We start from the raw sequence: 16,931 nt of genomic DNA, 5'->3' as shown, positions 1-16,931 counted from the left end.
ATAAGTTTTAATTTGTTTATTTTTAAGCAATATAAGTTATTATTCTTTTTATAAACAAAACCCTCCCATTTAATTTCTTAGGAGGAGGATTAAAACAGTGTCTGTTGGCAGTAGAGAATGATGGAGCCATTAAATCAAGTAAAGACACGCAGATTGAGAAACATGAAATCAAGGTGGGTGATTTTTGGTTGTTTTTGTTTTGGTTTTTGTTTTTCCCCTCTAAATGGTGAGGATCCAATCTGGGATCCAATATTTACTTAAAAACAGACATTGAATAACTTGATCTCTGTCTATCTCAGTGCTTCCATCTGCCCCACTGAACTGCTGTGCAGATTTGTTAATGTTGTACAACACTCTGAGCACGTCAAGTGTAGAATTATAGAACAGCCCAGGTTGGAAGGGACCTCAAGGAACACGAAGCTCCAACCCCTCACCACAGGCATGGCCACCAACCTCCACATTTAATACTAGACCAGGCTGTCTGTGGCCTTGAGCACCTTCAGGGACAGGGCATCCACAGCCTCTCTGGGCAGCCTGCTCCAGCAGAAAGGAATATAACTATTTTGGAACAGTTCTCATAATCCTTCTGGAATCAAAACCAATAATGTATTATTACCATTAAATGAAAAAATATATATTCTTGAAAGCAAGCATAACATTAATATCCTTTAAGTCTTTACTCTGTACCTATATGCAAAACTCAATTATGGGAACTACTTTTCAAAAGCCTGGACATGCTAAGTATTTCATAAAAATGTTCTTATTACAAAAGCTGTTTCTTTTTCAAAAAGTTCTATAGTTCATCTCAAGACATCACCCTTGCAATGACAGCTAGAGTTTGTCAATTTGCCTGCTATAAGCAATCAGCCTGAATCACACCAAAGAACTTCATTAGTACCAACCCTCGATAATGATTTCCTGATCACAAAGGCCAGAAAAAGCAGCAGCCTACAGGGAACTCTCCAGGAAATCTCCACAACCTCTCTGCCCGAGGAATGAGTTTGCTATGGAAATAGTGGGTAGATTCATGTATTTTTTGGTTTCCACACAAAAATTATGTGGTTCCGTTGGTGCTATTTTTAAAGGATTTCCAGAAGCAACAACAACAACAACAAAAAAAAAAACAAAAAAAAAAAGCCCCAACAACCCAGGAAATAGACACTAGCACTTAGGCTAGCACTGGAAAAAATGTTTTACAGTCAAATTAAGAAAACAAAAACGATAAGTTACATTAATCTCCTTTTTCACTTCCCAGCAAAATTTAGCATATTTTAATTAGTAAGTGTTAGTTACCATAGTTACCATCCCCATACTACCTTTGAAGTCAATTTTATTAAAATCCCGAAATTTGTATTTTTATTGTACCATAGCTGAGCTTCTGCAACATTTACAAGCATAACTTGTGTTATATGCTATAATGTGTGTATTAAGACCAAGAGAAATCACAATGCTCTAGGTGACACGTAAGGGCGTGCGTCATAAAAACAAACTAGTAAATGACTTCCGACTCTTCTGAAGCAAAAAGCAGAAGTGACTGAGGAATAAGCAGGTCAGCTGAGACCAAAAGATACTTCTTTCCACACTAAGATATATAGAAAGAGGTAACTAGAGGGTAAAATCTTGCAGTAAAATTGCTTTTAAATTCCTTTTCATTAGCACTGTTGCTGATGATACGTACCCATCACCACTATCATAACAGTTACTGGATATTGTTTTAAAAGTTCTAACTTCCTTTTTGATGCTGCCACTTCAGCTTTGCAATGATGAGCCCTACCTTAAAGCTGAACAAACAGATACAATAAAGAAAAATGGCACCCTTGTACAAGCTCTTTAAATCTCAGACACACTCCTACAGTACAATATAGAGGAAAGGGGAAAAAGAAAAATAAATCCATCCTTCATCTTGAAATAGTTAAAAATGAACAGGAAATGGACTATGTTTTGAACAAGCTTGCTTCAGCACTGCTGGGCTCAGCTCTGCTCAGTGACCAGGTCACCCCAAGGCAAACCCCAGTGCTCAGGTAGGACAAAGTGGGCTGGCTGCTCAAAGACAGCCATGCAAAGTGCAGCCCACAGGTCTTCCTGAGTTATCCCAGGAAAACAGACCAAAGTCTGTGACAAGCAATTGCTGGAAGGCTTCCTACAACTCCCTCATGGCACTACCTTACGTGGGGCAACACTGCGTCTGAGCATGGCACAGGCCACGGCATTGCCACACTCTGCTCTACCTAATCCAGCTCCCCAGGCTGTCTGAACAGTGAAAGGATTCAGAATGACTTTACCCATCATCACCTGCTGACCTACATGCTGCACAATCTTGGTATAACCTAAAATCCCAACTTGTAAATTTTCACCTACTCCAGCACTCAACAATGTCTCCCTCTTTAATTGTTCAAATCAGAGAGCTTCAACTTCTTAGGATGAATCCACCCTCAAACTTATTCAAAACTCAGCAACAAAATCATTTACTTGAAAACTGTTCCAGGAATGGAGACTTCACATCCTTCTGAAACGCAGCAAATTACCTCATCATGAGCTGTTCAGACTTTTAAAGACTTTAAAAAGAAAAAAAATAAAAAATAAAAAAACACACCTAACCTAGTTAAATAAAAAGTGGAGCATCACATTTTATGAAGGGACAGGGAAGAATATGGATGCACACAGGTATTAATGTGCCTGCTGTGGCAGGCAGGGAACTGCAGTCAGGATCTGATTGAGATGTGTTTGCTGTTATGGTGCAGGTGGGAAGTGCTAAGGGCAGTAGCTAGAGAGAGCAATTATTTACTGCAGTCAGGAAAGAATGCCTCCAATTAGAAGACAGTCACTATTAAGTTGTCAACAGATGGAGCCTGCAGTAGTGAACTTTTTAAAAGTTCCTGTACATTGATTTGTTCCACCTTGCTTTGCAATGTGATGAGCATTAGAAGTGGCTCCAGCAGGGTCACATAAGGATCACAGTAAGGTGCACACATGCTTATGGACAAAACTGACAATGATTACATCGGACAGGAGCAAAAAAAGTTGCAAGTGGCACACCTGTTTCAACAAGAGGGACGAGAAAAACAGCTTCTGTGTTTAGATGAAAGGACACGAAAGAAATAAAAATGAAGGGTGTGAATGATCAGAAGGAAGGCTCAAGCTCCTTCTGAAAAGCTGTCAATTTATTTTATCCTCAGCGAGAAAGAGCAGTTAACATGCCACCTCAAGAAACTGCCTTAAAGTACAGCTTCAGTCCACTGAGCTGTATTTTCCATTCAAGAGGTAAATAAAGTGATTCCTTTATTACTACGTAACATCAGTTGCCTGTTAACCAAATGCTAATCTTGTTATGGAACAGAACACTCATTTTAACATGCTTTCTATGGCTCAGCTGTCTACAACTGCCCTAGTCAGGGGTTAACCTGCTTTATTTCAGCCTTAGTCTTTGACTAACTTTTGAAATAGTTTAAGGTTCCCCAACCACACACACAGAGGAACAACAGACATGTACTGCTGCTCAGAACAATCCCTGTGCTCTAATACCACTATGTACTGCTGTTGAAGTTGTTAGAAGACAGTATTTATCCCCTCGTCATATCAAGTCTATCACAACTATGTGCTGTTCTGAGCATGCCCAACACTCTTCCCTTTTCAGCTCTCCCTGCCTCGCAGCATCCATTTCTCACTGATGTACAGATTTCCAAATATCCAACCTCAACACAGGGATCAAATAAATGCTCCTCGAGTCCTTCAAATCAGGACAATTGTTTCACAAATGATTTACAACACAAATGCTCCAATAAATTTTGTATTGTGGGTGTGAACATATATCTATCTCTAGGTAAACTAGAGTGTCAGGATGGTAAAAGTGTATTTTTTTTTTTTTTTAAGACAGTAGAAGAGTTGTTTCAACTAGATCTTGTATCAGTATTCTTTCTCTACTCCTTCCTTTTCGATGTTGCTAGAGAGGAAAGCTAAGAGGTTTTTTCGTACTCTAATTCCCACTGCAAAAACAGTGTTAGATCATGAAAATATATCTGAGCAGGTATCATTTTGCTTACTTGAACAGCTTTGGAACATCACTGTGCAACCTGTTGAAACTCTACCAAGAAAATAACAGAGCATGTTGAAACTAACTGAAAATAAAAGGAAATTCTTCCTCCCACTTTTTTTTTTGTTTAAATTTAATGTGTACTACCACAGTGATCCTAAAAACTGTTCCTAATGGGGAATCCCCAAAACAAAGCAGTAAATCCTTAAAGTCACTGATGCACTAATTTGTGCAGACATGGGCTCCCCTCCAGAAATTCCAAATCATCTCAGTTTGTACATTTTAAAGATAAAAGCTATTTTACCCATTTTATTTACTTTACTGCTAGTATACATTGTAATGCTTCAGGATTAAAAGTTCCATGCAAGTATGTGACACACTACTGACTTTTAAACTCATCTTTTACATTACAAAAGCAGGTTGCATAACATCAGATTCATAACGCTTGCTGTAAGTTGTCTTAATCTGTTTGCCACACAAACTTAATTGGTCACTAGAAACCAAAAGTATCTTCATGTAAGATCAACCTTTATCCCCAGTGTTTTAACCACTATAAAATAAACATCAACATTAAAAACTGGGTGAGAAAGAGAAAACTCTGAAAGTAACTAATCCTTTGGCTACACCATGTTTAATTCAGTTACGGAATTTTTATATGGTAGAGGAAGGAAAGAAGAACCAGAATAAACACTCATATGAAAAATGTTGAAACATGTAACTCACACATACACATCATATGTATTGAGATGGAGCACACATGATAAAAATAGCTTTATGTTTCTTTGTGTTCCTGGCTTGGTAGGAAAAGTTCCTGTAAAAACTAAGATCTCTGAGGAGTAATTAATGCAGATCTCTAAAACAGATAACAAGTTTTGCCCTCTGGAGAAAAAATATATACTGCCTTGTTCTGGTTCTGGAGAGATGAAGAAAACTCTCTAGTAGACTTCTCTTAGGAACAAACTCTGTCTGGGATGAGTGAGTTGACTAAAGTAAGAGCACTTTCTGCTGGAAAACTTAGTGGCAACCTTGCAGGCTCACCACATTAGCAAAACAGCATGACTGAGAACTCTGAAACGCTTGAGAAAGGGCACTTCCCCAGTAAGAAACAAAAAGGTGAACTCCATGTGGGTAACTTTTGAGAAGAGGCCAAGCAAACCCCAAGCAGTGATACTGCTGTCTTCCATGTACACAGCAGGCAACATGCAAATAATTCATGTATCAATTCTCCTGTGCTACAGACAAGTCACACAAAACACTGCATGTTGGCACAGGATGACAAAAACTTTGCAGAAGAATCCACTCCTCCATCAGCCTCTGTTATTTCTGAACTCTGGGGATATTCCTGCAGATATTCACAGATCAGAAAAACTCTACAGGGAAATGATGTACAAGCTCTCCTGTTTCTTATTTGAACCAAGCATCTGCTTATGGCCACTACTGTACACAGGCCACTGGTACAAGTCACTCTCTGACTCAGGGACTAGATGGACCACCAGCTGACCTACTTTGTTGTTTCCAAAATTGTTGTTTCCAAAAATAAAATAAAAACTAGGAAAACACTAGTTTTACATGCCTGTAGCATCAAGCTGCTCTGTTCGGGGCCTTTGCAGTGCAGGAGAGCAGATTCGGCAGCCCAGGCCATATTTGGGGAAATGGCCACGGGCCGTATTTCTCCCCAAATGTGGAGCTCAGGATCGGAACCCTGCATTCTGTGGGCCACACAGTGACACTCAGCTTGTCCCATCCTATGGGACACCTCCACACCAGCCAGCAGCTCGCTTCAAACACCCTCAAACTTTCTTCCCATGCCAGCTGTGAGGACAGAGCTTTTTGCGGTTGCAAAGAAACTACAGAAAGTGTTCGTGCTGCCAACAGGACACGACTTGGGGACCACACAGCAGCACCAGGGTTTAAATGGCCAAAGTATGGGATTGCGTTTTAAATGTGCAGTTGAAGCAGTGCTTGTAGGCAGGGAGCCGTGTGTACGAGAAACGTGGAGCAACCACACTGAGCACCACCAAGCCCCACACAAAGCTCTGCTTCCCCCGCTGCTGCCTCCCAATTTGAGAAGTCGTTTAAACTAACAGAGCAGACAGAAACCAGCAACACAGCTCCAATGTGGCAACACGAGCTGCGAAGGTACAGAAATGACTCCATGCACTATAAATACGCTAGGCAAGGAAACCTTCCCTTTTTTTTTTTTTTTTTTTTTTTCCTCGGGGAGAGGGGGGTCTCCCAACCCGGCCCCGCTCCCCACCCTGCGGTCCCCCCAGCCCAGCCCTGAGGGTCGCTTGCGAATCCCCCCCCCGTCTTCCCTCGCCCCCCCCCCTCCCCAGGGCTCCGTCCGCCGCCCGCCCCCTCCCTCAGCCGGCCCTGCCCGCGCCCACCTGCCAGCGCCAGGATCTGGGCCTTGTGGAGCAGCAGGCGCTCCCCCCACTCGCCGGTGCTCTCGTCGTCCTCCTCCGCCGCCTCCTCGGGGTTGCGGTACACCGTGTAGACCTTCTGGTTGTCGAAGTCGAGCTGGGACGTGGGGCTGAAGTCCTGCACGCAGGAGACGGGCAGCGCGTAGCAGACGTTGTCCTCCAGGAACCGCACAAAGGCGTACATGGTGCGGCGGCGGGCGGGGCGGCCGCGCCGGTCCCGCACTCCCCGCTCTGTTATTGTTCCTCAAAATCCGCCTCTGCGCTCGGCTGAGCTCGCCTGGCCGCGCCGCCAGCCGGGCAGCCCCAGCGCCGGGCAGACGCGAGCAATCCAGCGCGGAGCGACGCGAGCCGGGCTGAGGGGTGGGCGGGAGGGGGCCGCGCTGTCACCGAGGGCACAACGGGTGCGGCCCTGCGGCCTCGGGTTCGGGGCCGCGCCGGGCGGGGAGGCGCTGCCCCTCGGGATTCGATGCACCGAACTCTTTGCGGTGCAGGGCCCGTGCCGAAGCGGGGCTGTTCCTGCTCTGTGGGGGTACGCGGAGCACGCACGTAGGCCGGGGCAATACTTTGAGGAGTGGGGGAGAGGAGAGCAGGTGGGTCGCAGGCGGGTCGCAGGCAGGCGGCACCGCAGAACGGCACCTATTGGCTAAGTACCAGCGCAGTCCGAACGTGCGTTGTTGTGTGAAGGTCTTGAGAGTGTGATGCTACTGCTCTGTGGGGTTCTGAGCCACCGATGGGGCACCCATGGTAACGTCCAGTGGCTGCTGTTGGAAGAACTCAGAGTCTCCTTGCCATCCCCCACGTGAAGATGTTCTATGCATGTGTATGAAAACAAAGCTGAGAGACCGTGCCGTTCATTACAGCACAAGTTCCCAAGCTGCTGGAGACATGTTTATACTCGGTGTGGATGTTTTGAGCTTTCTGTATGGAAAAAAAAAATAATTATAATGCACCTGCACCAGTTACTCTAACCCTGGTGTCCAGTGCTGAGGTCTGCTTTGCCCAGCTAGTTTGGGAGCAAACTGACATAGCGGGGGATTGTGTAAAGGCTAAACAACAGCACAGTAAGTAAGGAACAACAAGAAAGGGGCATTGCTGTTTTTCTGTCTGCAGAAAGCCAACACGAAATGAAACCAAAATACTTTATCTTTTCTGGTTTGCAGGTCCATAAACGTTTGGAGTGATATCTCTACCCATTACACCGAGTTTAACCAAACTGAACTTGTTTTTCCTAGCTATCTTCTATAGACTTCTTACAAATGGTACATGAGAGCAGACCATAACCCAGAAAAAAGTGAAGTTTTGACTGAACCCTGGAACTGCTTGTCCAGAGATTGTGCAGTCCCCTGCATGCTCTGAGATAACACGTATGAGTGCAGCCCTGGGTTACCAGAAGTCATAGTCACAGAATAATAGAACATCCTGAGCTCAGATGGATCCACAAGGTCTCTTCGCACCTCAGCCATTCTGTGAAAGCAACAGAAACTGGGAAGTCTGTCTCTTAAGCCATGAGAACATGAGGAATGCATACAGGTATAGTTAAGCTGATACAAGTATTTCAGTAACAGGCTGTAAACTTCCCATACAATAATGGCAGCTTTATTATTTTAGCAATTACAGAGTTTTGCAAATACTTCAGCATAAGATTGGGGATTTAAACACCGCTGCTTTATGTTAACAATAAAGTATTGCCAGACTGGTATGTAATTACAGGCAAATATAAGTGCTACAAAGTATGGATGACAAATGAATTCTAGAAGCGAGGCTGCAAGGGAAATGAAATTCCAACAAAGATTCTGCTGCTGATCAAACAATAGCAGCTGCTGTAGGGATCCTATCTCCTCCACCTCATGTTATGATGGAGGTAGAAGGAGCTGCAGAGAGAGACAGAACAGGCCAATGGCTAGAATTACTCCATGGACACTGTTAAAATTACATGAAGGACAATTTTATCCCACTAAGCTCAGTGGCCAGTGAGGGATTCGGTACCCGAATCTTATTGGTACTGTATTTCCTCTGCTGCTGAAATCTATTAGCACCACCTAAGACTGCTGTCAAGGGAAAGGAAAACAACAATGGAGAAACTAGAAACAATAGGAGGAACTAAGAGAAGCTAAGGGTGCAGAAATTAGGGTAGACCTTGAAGAAGGAAATTTCTCATCAGCCTGGGTAATTTGCCCCAATGAAAGAAAACAAAAGACATTTGTGTAAAGACAGCTAGCATCCCAGCGTGCTTTTTTTGTTTTCTTTTTCACAAAATGGAACATTCTAAACTAGCATTCACAACATTTTACATTTGAAGGTTCTATTACAGCAAAGTCTGTAAAGATCTTTGTGTCAGTGGCAAAGAAAAAGGTCTCAAATCCTTTAGAAAAGCTGTTTTACAGTTCCCCACTGAAGGACATTTTTGGGAACAGATTAAGGGTCACGATGATAAATGTGTGTTTACACTTGGTCCCCAGCACGCACATTGAGCCAGAAGGCACTATAATGCTAGAGAATTAATAACGATCCCATACATTTCTCTTCTGCCTGCAAGGAACTGTGTTAATTTTTGGCTCTGAAATCTATAAATAATCTGCATCAGTTAGCTGTGAAGCAGAGGAAGAGATCGGTTTAAGCACAGAATACACAACAGCGGCACTCCTTTCTCCTTCACGCCTTCCCCATTTCCAGCCAGTTGCTTGAGTGCTATCTAGCTATCTAGAATATGGCTTCAAGTTTACAGATGTCAAGCTATTTTACGGGTGGGTGTTCTAAAATGCATTGTTAAGGGAATAACCGGATCCTCACCAGATTTAAATCCTGTAGCAATTTCAGCCTTTTAGAAACAATGCAACCCTGCTGAGAAGGAGATTGTCATATTTTCAAAATACAAATGAAGCCTCAGCTTTAAAAAGTAAAAGTGTCACTCCAAGAGTCAGGAAAACCACAAAGCACATCCCCAGCCCTTCTGGGACTCGCGAGCGGCTGTTTCCTGGAACACAACCTATATTTTTCTGCTACTGTTTTTTCTTCAAAAGTAAAAAAAGAGCATTAAAAAAAAAGCTGATGCCTGCTGTTTTGATGTGTTTTCACATAAAAATACAATATGAAAAGCTAATGGTACCAATAATAGTTATGCAGGTGCTAAATCTCTTCCACAGCAAAACATTAAAATTAGGCTCATCAGTCACATTACTTCCACCCTTTATACCGAAACCTCAAGGGACGCCATATTGACTTTAAATGCACTGGTGAAGAAATTCCAATCTTCTTTTACCATCCAGGTGAAGGGGCTTCACTACTACCTGACTACTCAGTAATAATTATATGTTGGACTGCTATAGGAATCCCTATTTAGATATGTGGTTTAGAAAATTTTATTGTTTTCTTCTGAATTTCTTTTCCAAGCAATATGTTTCTTAAATAATTGCTTTAAAGCTCAAATGTACCCTGAGAGATGCATTCACAATTATTTAGATAATCTACTGCGTTTTAACAATAGCATTTAAAGTCATAAGCTTAAAGACTCTTAACAACAGTCAAGAACTGAAGACTATTCAAAAGCTTATGCATGTATATGTTTCAATCCACTCATAATCTGGTTAAATTTTGATCAAGAATATGCTCTAGCAAGTGGTCAGAAAATACCTCAAATTGATCTCTTCCACAGTATCTAATCTTCTCTCATAATAAAGTGCAAGACGAAGTCATTTCCACGTGTAAATAAACAAATCTCCCTATGAACAAAGCCATATACAACATCTTGGTATTTTGAAGGGGAGAGGGTGGCTGGAAGAGGAGACTCTTCTGGTAGGCTGAGCAAGGCAGACATTCCCAAAGGTTGATCCCTCTTTAGCTTTTTCAATAATGTTTAACTCTCAAGACAACATTCTTCTTTCAGCATCATAATGACTACACAAAATTCAAATGGAGCAAATAAGGTCCAGTTGTTATACAATCCTAGAAGACAGACAAGGATAATGCTTCTGTCTGGATATAATGTCCAAAGTGCTCCAATACCAAGAGGAAAGTACCAAGATTACATAGATAAATTCTTAAGATTTAATCTTTTGAAATCTATGTCCTTAAACCATCCCCAGAAGAGAAGGAGAAGCACTGCAAGGCTATTTAGTCCCAATTCCTGAGAGGGGTCTAACCTTTCTTGAGGCTAAGGATGCTACTCAATCTTCTTTTGCATTAAACTCGCATGTCCTAACAGAATATTCTTTCAAAGAAATGAAACCTCAAAAACACTTTATAGCTCTGTTCACACAAGAGACATTTATTTCCCAGAGGTAGCTGGTATATTCTGTAGCATGACAAAGTAATGTTTAAGCGAGTGATCACTGGAGGAGGTGCTTTCCTTGCTGTTATTGGCTGGCTGGAGAAAGGAAGGGCCAAAGAAAGTGCCAGACAGTCATTAAATGCTGAAGGTTCCCAATCCAAAGATCATCATTACAATTATAAAGCTGGAAAATAAATAATTACATTCTTTGGATTTTTTTTCTGCATTGAAAAGACAAAATTCCAGTGTCTGCTGCTGTGAATACTGATACTGCGGATACTGTAAGATACTTACCTTTCCCATTCTGGCATGCTATAGGATAGGTGTGAGACTGGCAACCCTTCAAAAATGGGTGCCAGACTGTATTTTCCTTTTCCAAATTACAGGTTGAATCTGCTCACAGAAAGTCCACAGGAATCAGGAGGTGCTGGCAGTTTGCATGATCTTGCCTTGGCATGGGGCAACGGCTCTCCTTGCTCTCACCCGATTATTTACTCAGAGAGAGCCAGAAACTGGGTCTTTCAAATCTCCGTGACTTCCAGCTCCCTCCCTGCTGCACACCATTCAAAATCTTGACAAACACCATCCACTATATTCCAGCGGTATGCTGTTTTCCACGCTATAAACTTGCCTGAGAGGAAAGCATGGAAGACATTTTCTTTGAGCTAACTCAGACATGGACTCACCTTTAAAATATGTCCTTTTGGTACTGCTGCCACCATTTTCTAGAACTGTGCTGAGCACATGCCTGCGGTTGCAGTCCTAATGAACTTGCTACCATCCACCGACAGTTTCAGCCCACATATTTTCACTCTATCTGGAGCTCTGAAAATTTGGTTTGAAATGTTCCTTTCCTTTATTTAAACCAGATTTTTTTTTTTCCCCTGGCTTTTCGTAGTTATTTTAGTAGTATGACTGTTGCTTTACATATATACATTTTGCACCGCTGCAGTAATGTCATTCCTTCCATACCATATGTATCAAAGGGACTTTAATTTGGCAAGGTCTCAACTCTATGTAACCTTCTGGCTTTAGTGTAAATTACAGTTACTACACACTGCCTATGATTATATTATGCTTCAGACAGAGATTCTGAGTAAGACAGTAGTCATGACTCTTTTCATATTTCCATTTTGTCTGGGTTTTTTTTGTTGTTGTTGTTCTTACATCTCTACAGCGCTGTTCTATCTGTAATCAGCATTTATATCTCATACTGGCATGGAAAACAATCCCGTAGCCTTTTTCTGTATAGGCCAATATTGCTTGAGAGGTATGCAAAAATAATATGAAATATGTGCAAAAGAAAAAAAAATCAGCTACTACCAACTGCATTTTTCCAAAATGGTACCTCCATGTATATACACAACACTTTTACTTTCCTTCATAAGTCTGATTTCAGCAGGAGACAGGACAGATTCTAGAGATGAGTTCTGCTTTTGTTGTAAGGTTCTTGACAGTCATCATCATCAGGAATGGACTTGCATATGTGAGAACAAAGTCAATACTGCTTAAAGTTTTCATAATTCAGTGCTTTTAAATTCATACTCGTCTAGCTATTTCTAATCCTTTTCAGGGCTAGCTACAGTTCAGTATAAGGTGAGGTTTTAGAAAATATTTCCAGGAATTAATGCTCACATCTCACCATTTCAGAAGAGAAGATCAACTTTTCTACTTCTAATGAAAGACACATTTGGAGATGGGCCAGCAGCTCCTTTGAAGAACCTCAGCTAATGTGAGCAGTAAAATCCCTGTTTTGGAAAGTGAATGGAGATAACAGAGCAGGAAAATCCCTGGAATATTGTAGAAAAAAAAAAAAAGCCTTCCTCAGTCTCACTAATAACCAAATTTAAATTAATAGAATGTAATTTGTAACGTTTGGCAAACTGGATGTCAAAACTGCTAGAAACAGCATGTGCAAGTGGTCACTGCTATACAGATCTTTCCTATATCTCCTCTTCTTTGAAGACCAGACATCACTGTCATTTATTAGTTCAGAATGGAGTTGCACCTGCTCTGCACTAGTACATGAATTAAAACAAAACAAGACGACAGAAAAAATCAGCTCACAAACATTAACTAGAAGGGCTTACTGTCACCCAAGTAACAAAAATTCTTAACATGCTTTAACTATAACAGACAGGAATTTCTCTAGTTCTTGGAGAAGGGCTTAACACCAATTACCTCACATAACAAAGAAAATTGGCAATCATCTCTGCCCCACTTGCAAGGAAGTTGTTTCCCCCAAAGTAGAAAATGTTATAGGAATCCAAAAAAACAGGAGTTTGAATCCTCCAGGCACTTCATGCTTTGCCAATATTTTCCACAAAAGCATGAGCAACATCTACCGTACAATAATATTTAACATTCAGAAGAATCAGTCTTTTCTAAAGTGTGATCAGAAAGAGGCACCTTCATAGTCTGCCACTGTGTTTCTCATAAAGGAAGTTTTGTTTCGTGAAGAAATATCTTGTACTAAAACACTGTAGGGAAACTGTGGTTGTTTTTGTTTTCTAAACAAAGAGGAGAATTTTCAAGTTTGAGGTTTCCTTTAAGCACTCTTCTAACATGAATATGTTTAAAGATCTTCTATCAAGTTCGTGCGTGAAATGTCTTCCAGCCGTTAGTATATTTCTATGCAAATACAGCCATGAAAGCTAATAACTGAAATCTGCATTTTTTTCACATTTTCAGCATATTATACAACTTCTTATTCTTTCCTGTTTTGTAACTCACATTAGCCTCTTACCAATAAAACAAAACTCAGGTTATATTGCCTCCTGCTTAAATTTTCCACAAACATCAAAGCTGGACATTTGAATAAGCAATTTAATGTACACATTTTTATTCAGTTCAATATACTGATATTCTCCTGGTAGGAATAAGAATTCTGCAGAATGAATGCAGAGAAACACACCATTCAGAATATGAATTGGAATATTCTTGCGATGCTTTTCAGTGAGGATGGTGTGATATTAAGATTAGATCCTGCATATAATCAAATTTTGATGCTTGTACACACAGTCTGGTATTTCTTTTTCTTTATAAGATTTGTATGCAAAAGCACAGCAATCCAATATTTTGAACATACACTGTCTGCACATCCTACACAGTCCAAACTGATGAAAAAATAATGTCAATGAAAATAAGAAATGGTGGAGCAATGCAGTATACAGACTTTGGTAAATTCATCATATCTAGTTTTACTATTCTGAGGCCATAAAATATTGCAAATCAGTCCTTCTAGAAGAGCTAAAGTACACAGGGCTTATGTCCACTCCTAAATTCAATTTTGGTATACAGATTGACTCTTTTGGAACTGTAAATATTTCCATAATCTTCTGAACTCTCCGATATGATACATACAGCATTCTTCCAAGTGGCCTATATCTTCTAAATTCACTCCCTTTTTATTTACCAGTACATGCAAGAGGTAATAAAATAGAAAAGATGAGAGGTGGAGAGACAACAAAGATTATATTACATGCAGAGGTGTTACTACTGAGAATAACCACAGTTTTTAGTGAACATAAATAGAAAGGAAACCTATTTTTTATCCAAAACCACAAGAGATAAAAAAACAAAACAAAACAAAACAAAAAAAAAACAACCACAGAACAAAAGAAGTCTATATTTTGTTCAAAGGATGAAATAGAAATAGCACATTGCAGTAGCTCAAGATACTGCTTTAAATAGTCAGCTGGCTGAAGAGCATGATATATAAATTCTCCACGTGTATATACACAAACCTCTTTTCAGTCACAGACTGAGCTATCCTTACCAAATGGCCAGAGAGGTCAAAGCATGCACCACAATGCTATCTCCCATCTCTTACCAGATATCTCCCACTTGGGTTCCTCATCTGGCTGAAGAGATTCAGACTCCCACTCTGTGCCTCCAGTTGTAAACACCCTTTTCATCATCTACACAGTCATGAATTCCCGGGTCAAGCCCTCCCCATGAAAATATATGTTTCTACTAATCTCAGGCTCAGTGTACAATATTATAGTTGACTTCTTGTTGATCACTTCTAAAGGTAGAAGTGTGGCAGGTAACTAAGCTACTGCAAGGTAAAGCATTCAATTGAGAGCAAACTACTGTGGATTAACTCACATTTGCCAATTGTAAGAACACATACATGGGCAGCGACTCTCAGTCAGCTGATGTGAGGGAAGCTTATTATTCTGCAGTAATTTATGTTGGGATCTGTATTCTAGAGAAAAGTACTGCTAAAGTGGGAAACAATAAATGTAACTAACAATTAGACTTGCTCTTAAATGCCTTAAATACCTCCAAGGTAATGTTTCCCCTGACAAAACATTCTCAGACAGCATATTCACTGCTTCTTGCTTTGCATACATGTTTCAGCTTGTTTGGGTTTTGATTTTTTACATCTTCAGACTCTAAGACAACTGTAAATGAATAAAACAAATTGATACATGAATATGCAGCTTTTTTTTTTTTTTTTTTAAATTACCCTCATTGAAATATTCCATATTTAGGAAATCTAAGAAGGGCATTAGAATTTCCTCCGTTTTAAAAACTCCTCTAAAATGGCAACTAGATCTTTGGGATGCTACTTAATGAGCATCAGCGGAAGATTCTCAGTAATCAGTACTTCTGTTTTGGAAAGTAAAATGAGTTTTGGTATGTAACTTCCATGTTTTAAGTTTAGAAATTTTGATATGATTTATCAAATTATATCTAGACAGTTAAAATGTATTCCATACTTCAACCTTCGGATGATGTATAAGTAGACACAGAGACGCTCCTACAAGGCAATTTGCCAATCTGAAAAAATGCTAATGTTAGAGTCAATAAGTCAACAGTCTGCAATGTTAAATTACGAAATCAGAAAAAAATCTAGTTCACATTCAGTATGGCTGTAAAGATCATTAGAATTCGCAATGTTCTATGCAGGACAGTAAAATTCAAAGACAACTGTACTCTGCCTCAATAATCACGATCTGCACAGCACTTTCAGGTATTGTCGCAGAGATTAAAAACACAAAAACAGAGCAGAACAGCTCAGCATCAGATAATCACAAGCAATCCTATGTCAGCAACAGACAGCTGGAGACATATGCCAGCAATATTGCAAAAGTGGTAAAATGGAGATTTCATGACAGCAAGGACGTGGGATTCATACATTAAGCTGAAACTCAACCAAACCCATTGAAACTGTTGTTCACAAGTAACAGCTCTCTATTACAGTGTTCAGAAAGTCTAGCATTTGGCATTAAAAAAAGAGTACTTAGAGCAAACATTAAATAGAAGAATGTATTACTTCTCTTTAATATTCTGCACATTGAATATTTGTATGCTTTCATTTGATTATCTTGGGTGAACAGATTGGAATTCTTTTCCCAGAGCAGGTGGGAGAGCTGTCCATTTATGTACCAAACTCATATTTTGTGAAAATTTTAAATGAAAAAGCAGTTTGATGAAATTCTATCAAATATTTAAGAGTTTCACTTCAAATCAGAAGTATTAAAAAAAAAATAATAAATATTCTTTGGTTTCATTTGACTTAGCTTGAGTCACTCTGTTGTTCCCTTCACCTTAAGTTTCAAATATCCATCAACTATCATGTTTCCCAATGCTTTCACTTCTTTAAACATCTATTGCTAAAAACTGAATATATCCAAGAAAGAAGCTAAAAAAAATCCTTTTATATTTATTGTCTTAAATTAGAAGAGTGAGAACAAGGAAAAATACTTTCACATGGGAGGCAAAAATAATCTACATTTCCACCATTTTCTTTCTAAGCCTTCTATGTAGACACCCTCCAAATCTTTTCTTGTTTTTTTTTTTTTTTGTTTGTTTGTTTGGTTTTTTTTTGTTTTGTTTTTTGGTTTTTGTTTTTTGTTTTTTTTTTGTAGGTGGCTATATAAAATCAAGATTAAAAAATAAAAGGTAAAGGAACTGAACCTGAAAAAAAAAACCCACAAAACAAGATTCTGATTTACACAACCAAAAGAAAGCCCTTTCTGTATTAAATTTCCTATAAAAATGGAAAATGGCTTGAAAATATTCACCAGAAGGACAAAAGTTCTCTGATGAATTCAGAGGCTGTGCATGCAAAACAACAGTTTCAAAGTGATGTTTTTTGTTACTGCAAGGAGGTGGTTACACCTGAAAATTTTCTGATTTCATTGCTGAAGCTCTGACTTTGTGTGCTAGACATTTTGTCCTGGCATTTTTCCACGATACA

The 16,931-nt window shown here is 40.0% G+C and overlaps 1 protein-coding gene across 7 annotated transcripts in view; it reads right to left on the bottom strand.

The window, feature by feature from the left end:
• BEND5 (BEN domain containing 5) overlaps positions 1-16,931 on the bottom strand; it is an 851,004-nt gene that overhangs the window by 339,527 nt on the left and 494,546 nt on the right. Inside the window, exon 1 of one of the 7 annotated variants that reach the window (XM_052665968.1) lies at positions 6,418-6,773. The exons of 2 other annotated variants lie outside the window; for them this stretch is intronic. In XM_052665968.1, coding sequence (XP_052521928.1) covers positions 6,418-6,637 — 220 coding nt within the window. In that variant the 5' untranslated portion in view covers positions 6,638-6,773. Of the gene's footprint in view, positions 1-6,417; positions 6,774-16,931 lie in introns of those variants that run through there. 4 more of the 7 variants (XM_052665967.1, XM_052665970.1, XM_052665969.1 and 1 more) reach the window with 4 other exon arrangements.

Source organism: Tympanuchus pallidicinctus, unplaced genomic scaffold (assembly GCF_026119805.1).
Source record: "Tympanuchus pallidicinctus isolate F22 unplaced genomic scaffold, pur_lepc_1.0 scaffold7, whole genome shotgun sequence".
Lineage (NCBI taxonomy): Eukaryota > Metazoa > Chordata > Aves > Galliformes > Phasianidae > Tympanuchus > Tympanuchus pallidicinctus.
This window is presented reverse-complemented; position numbering and strand designations above follow the sequence as displayed.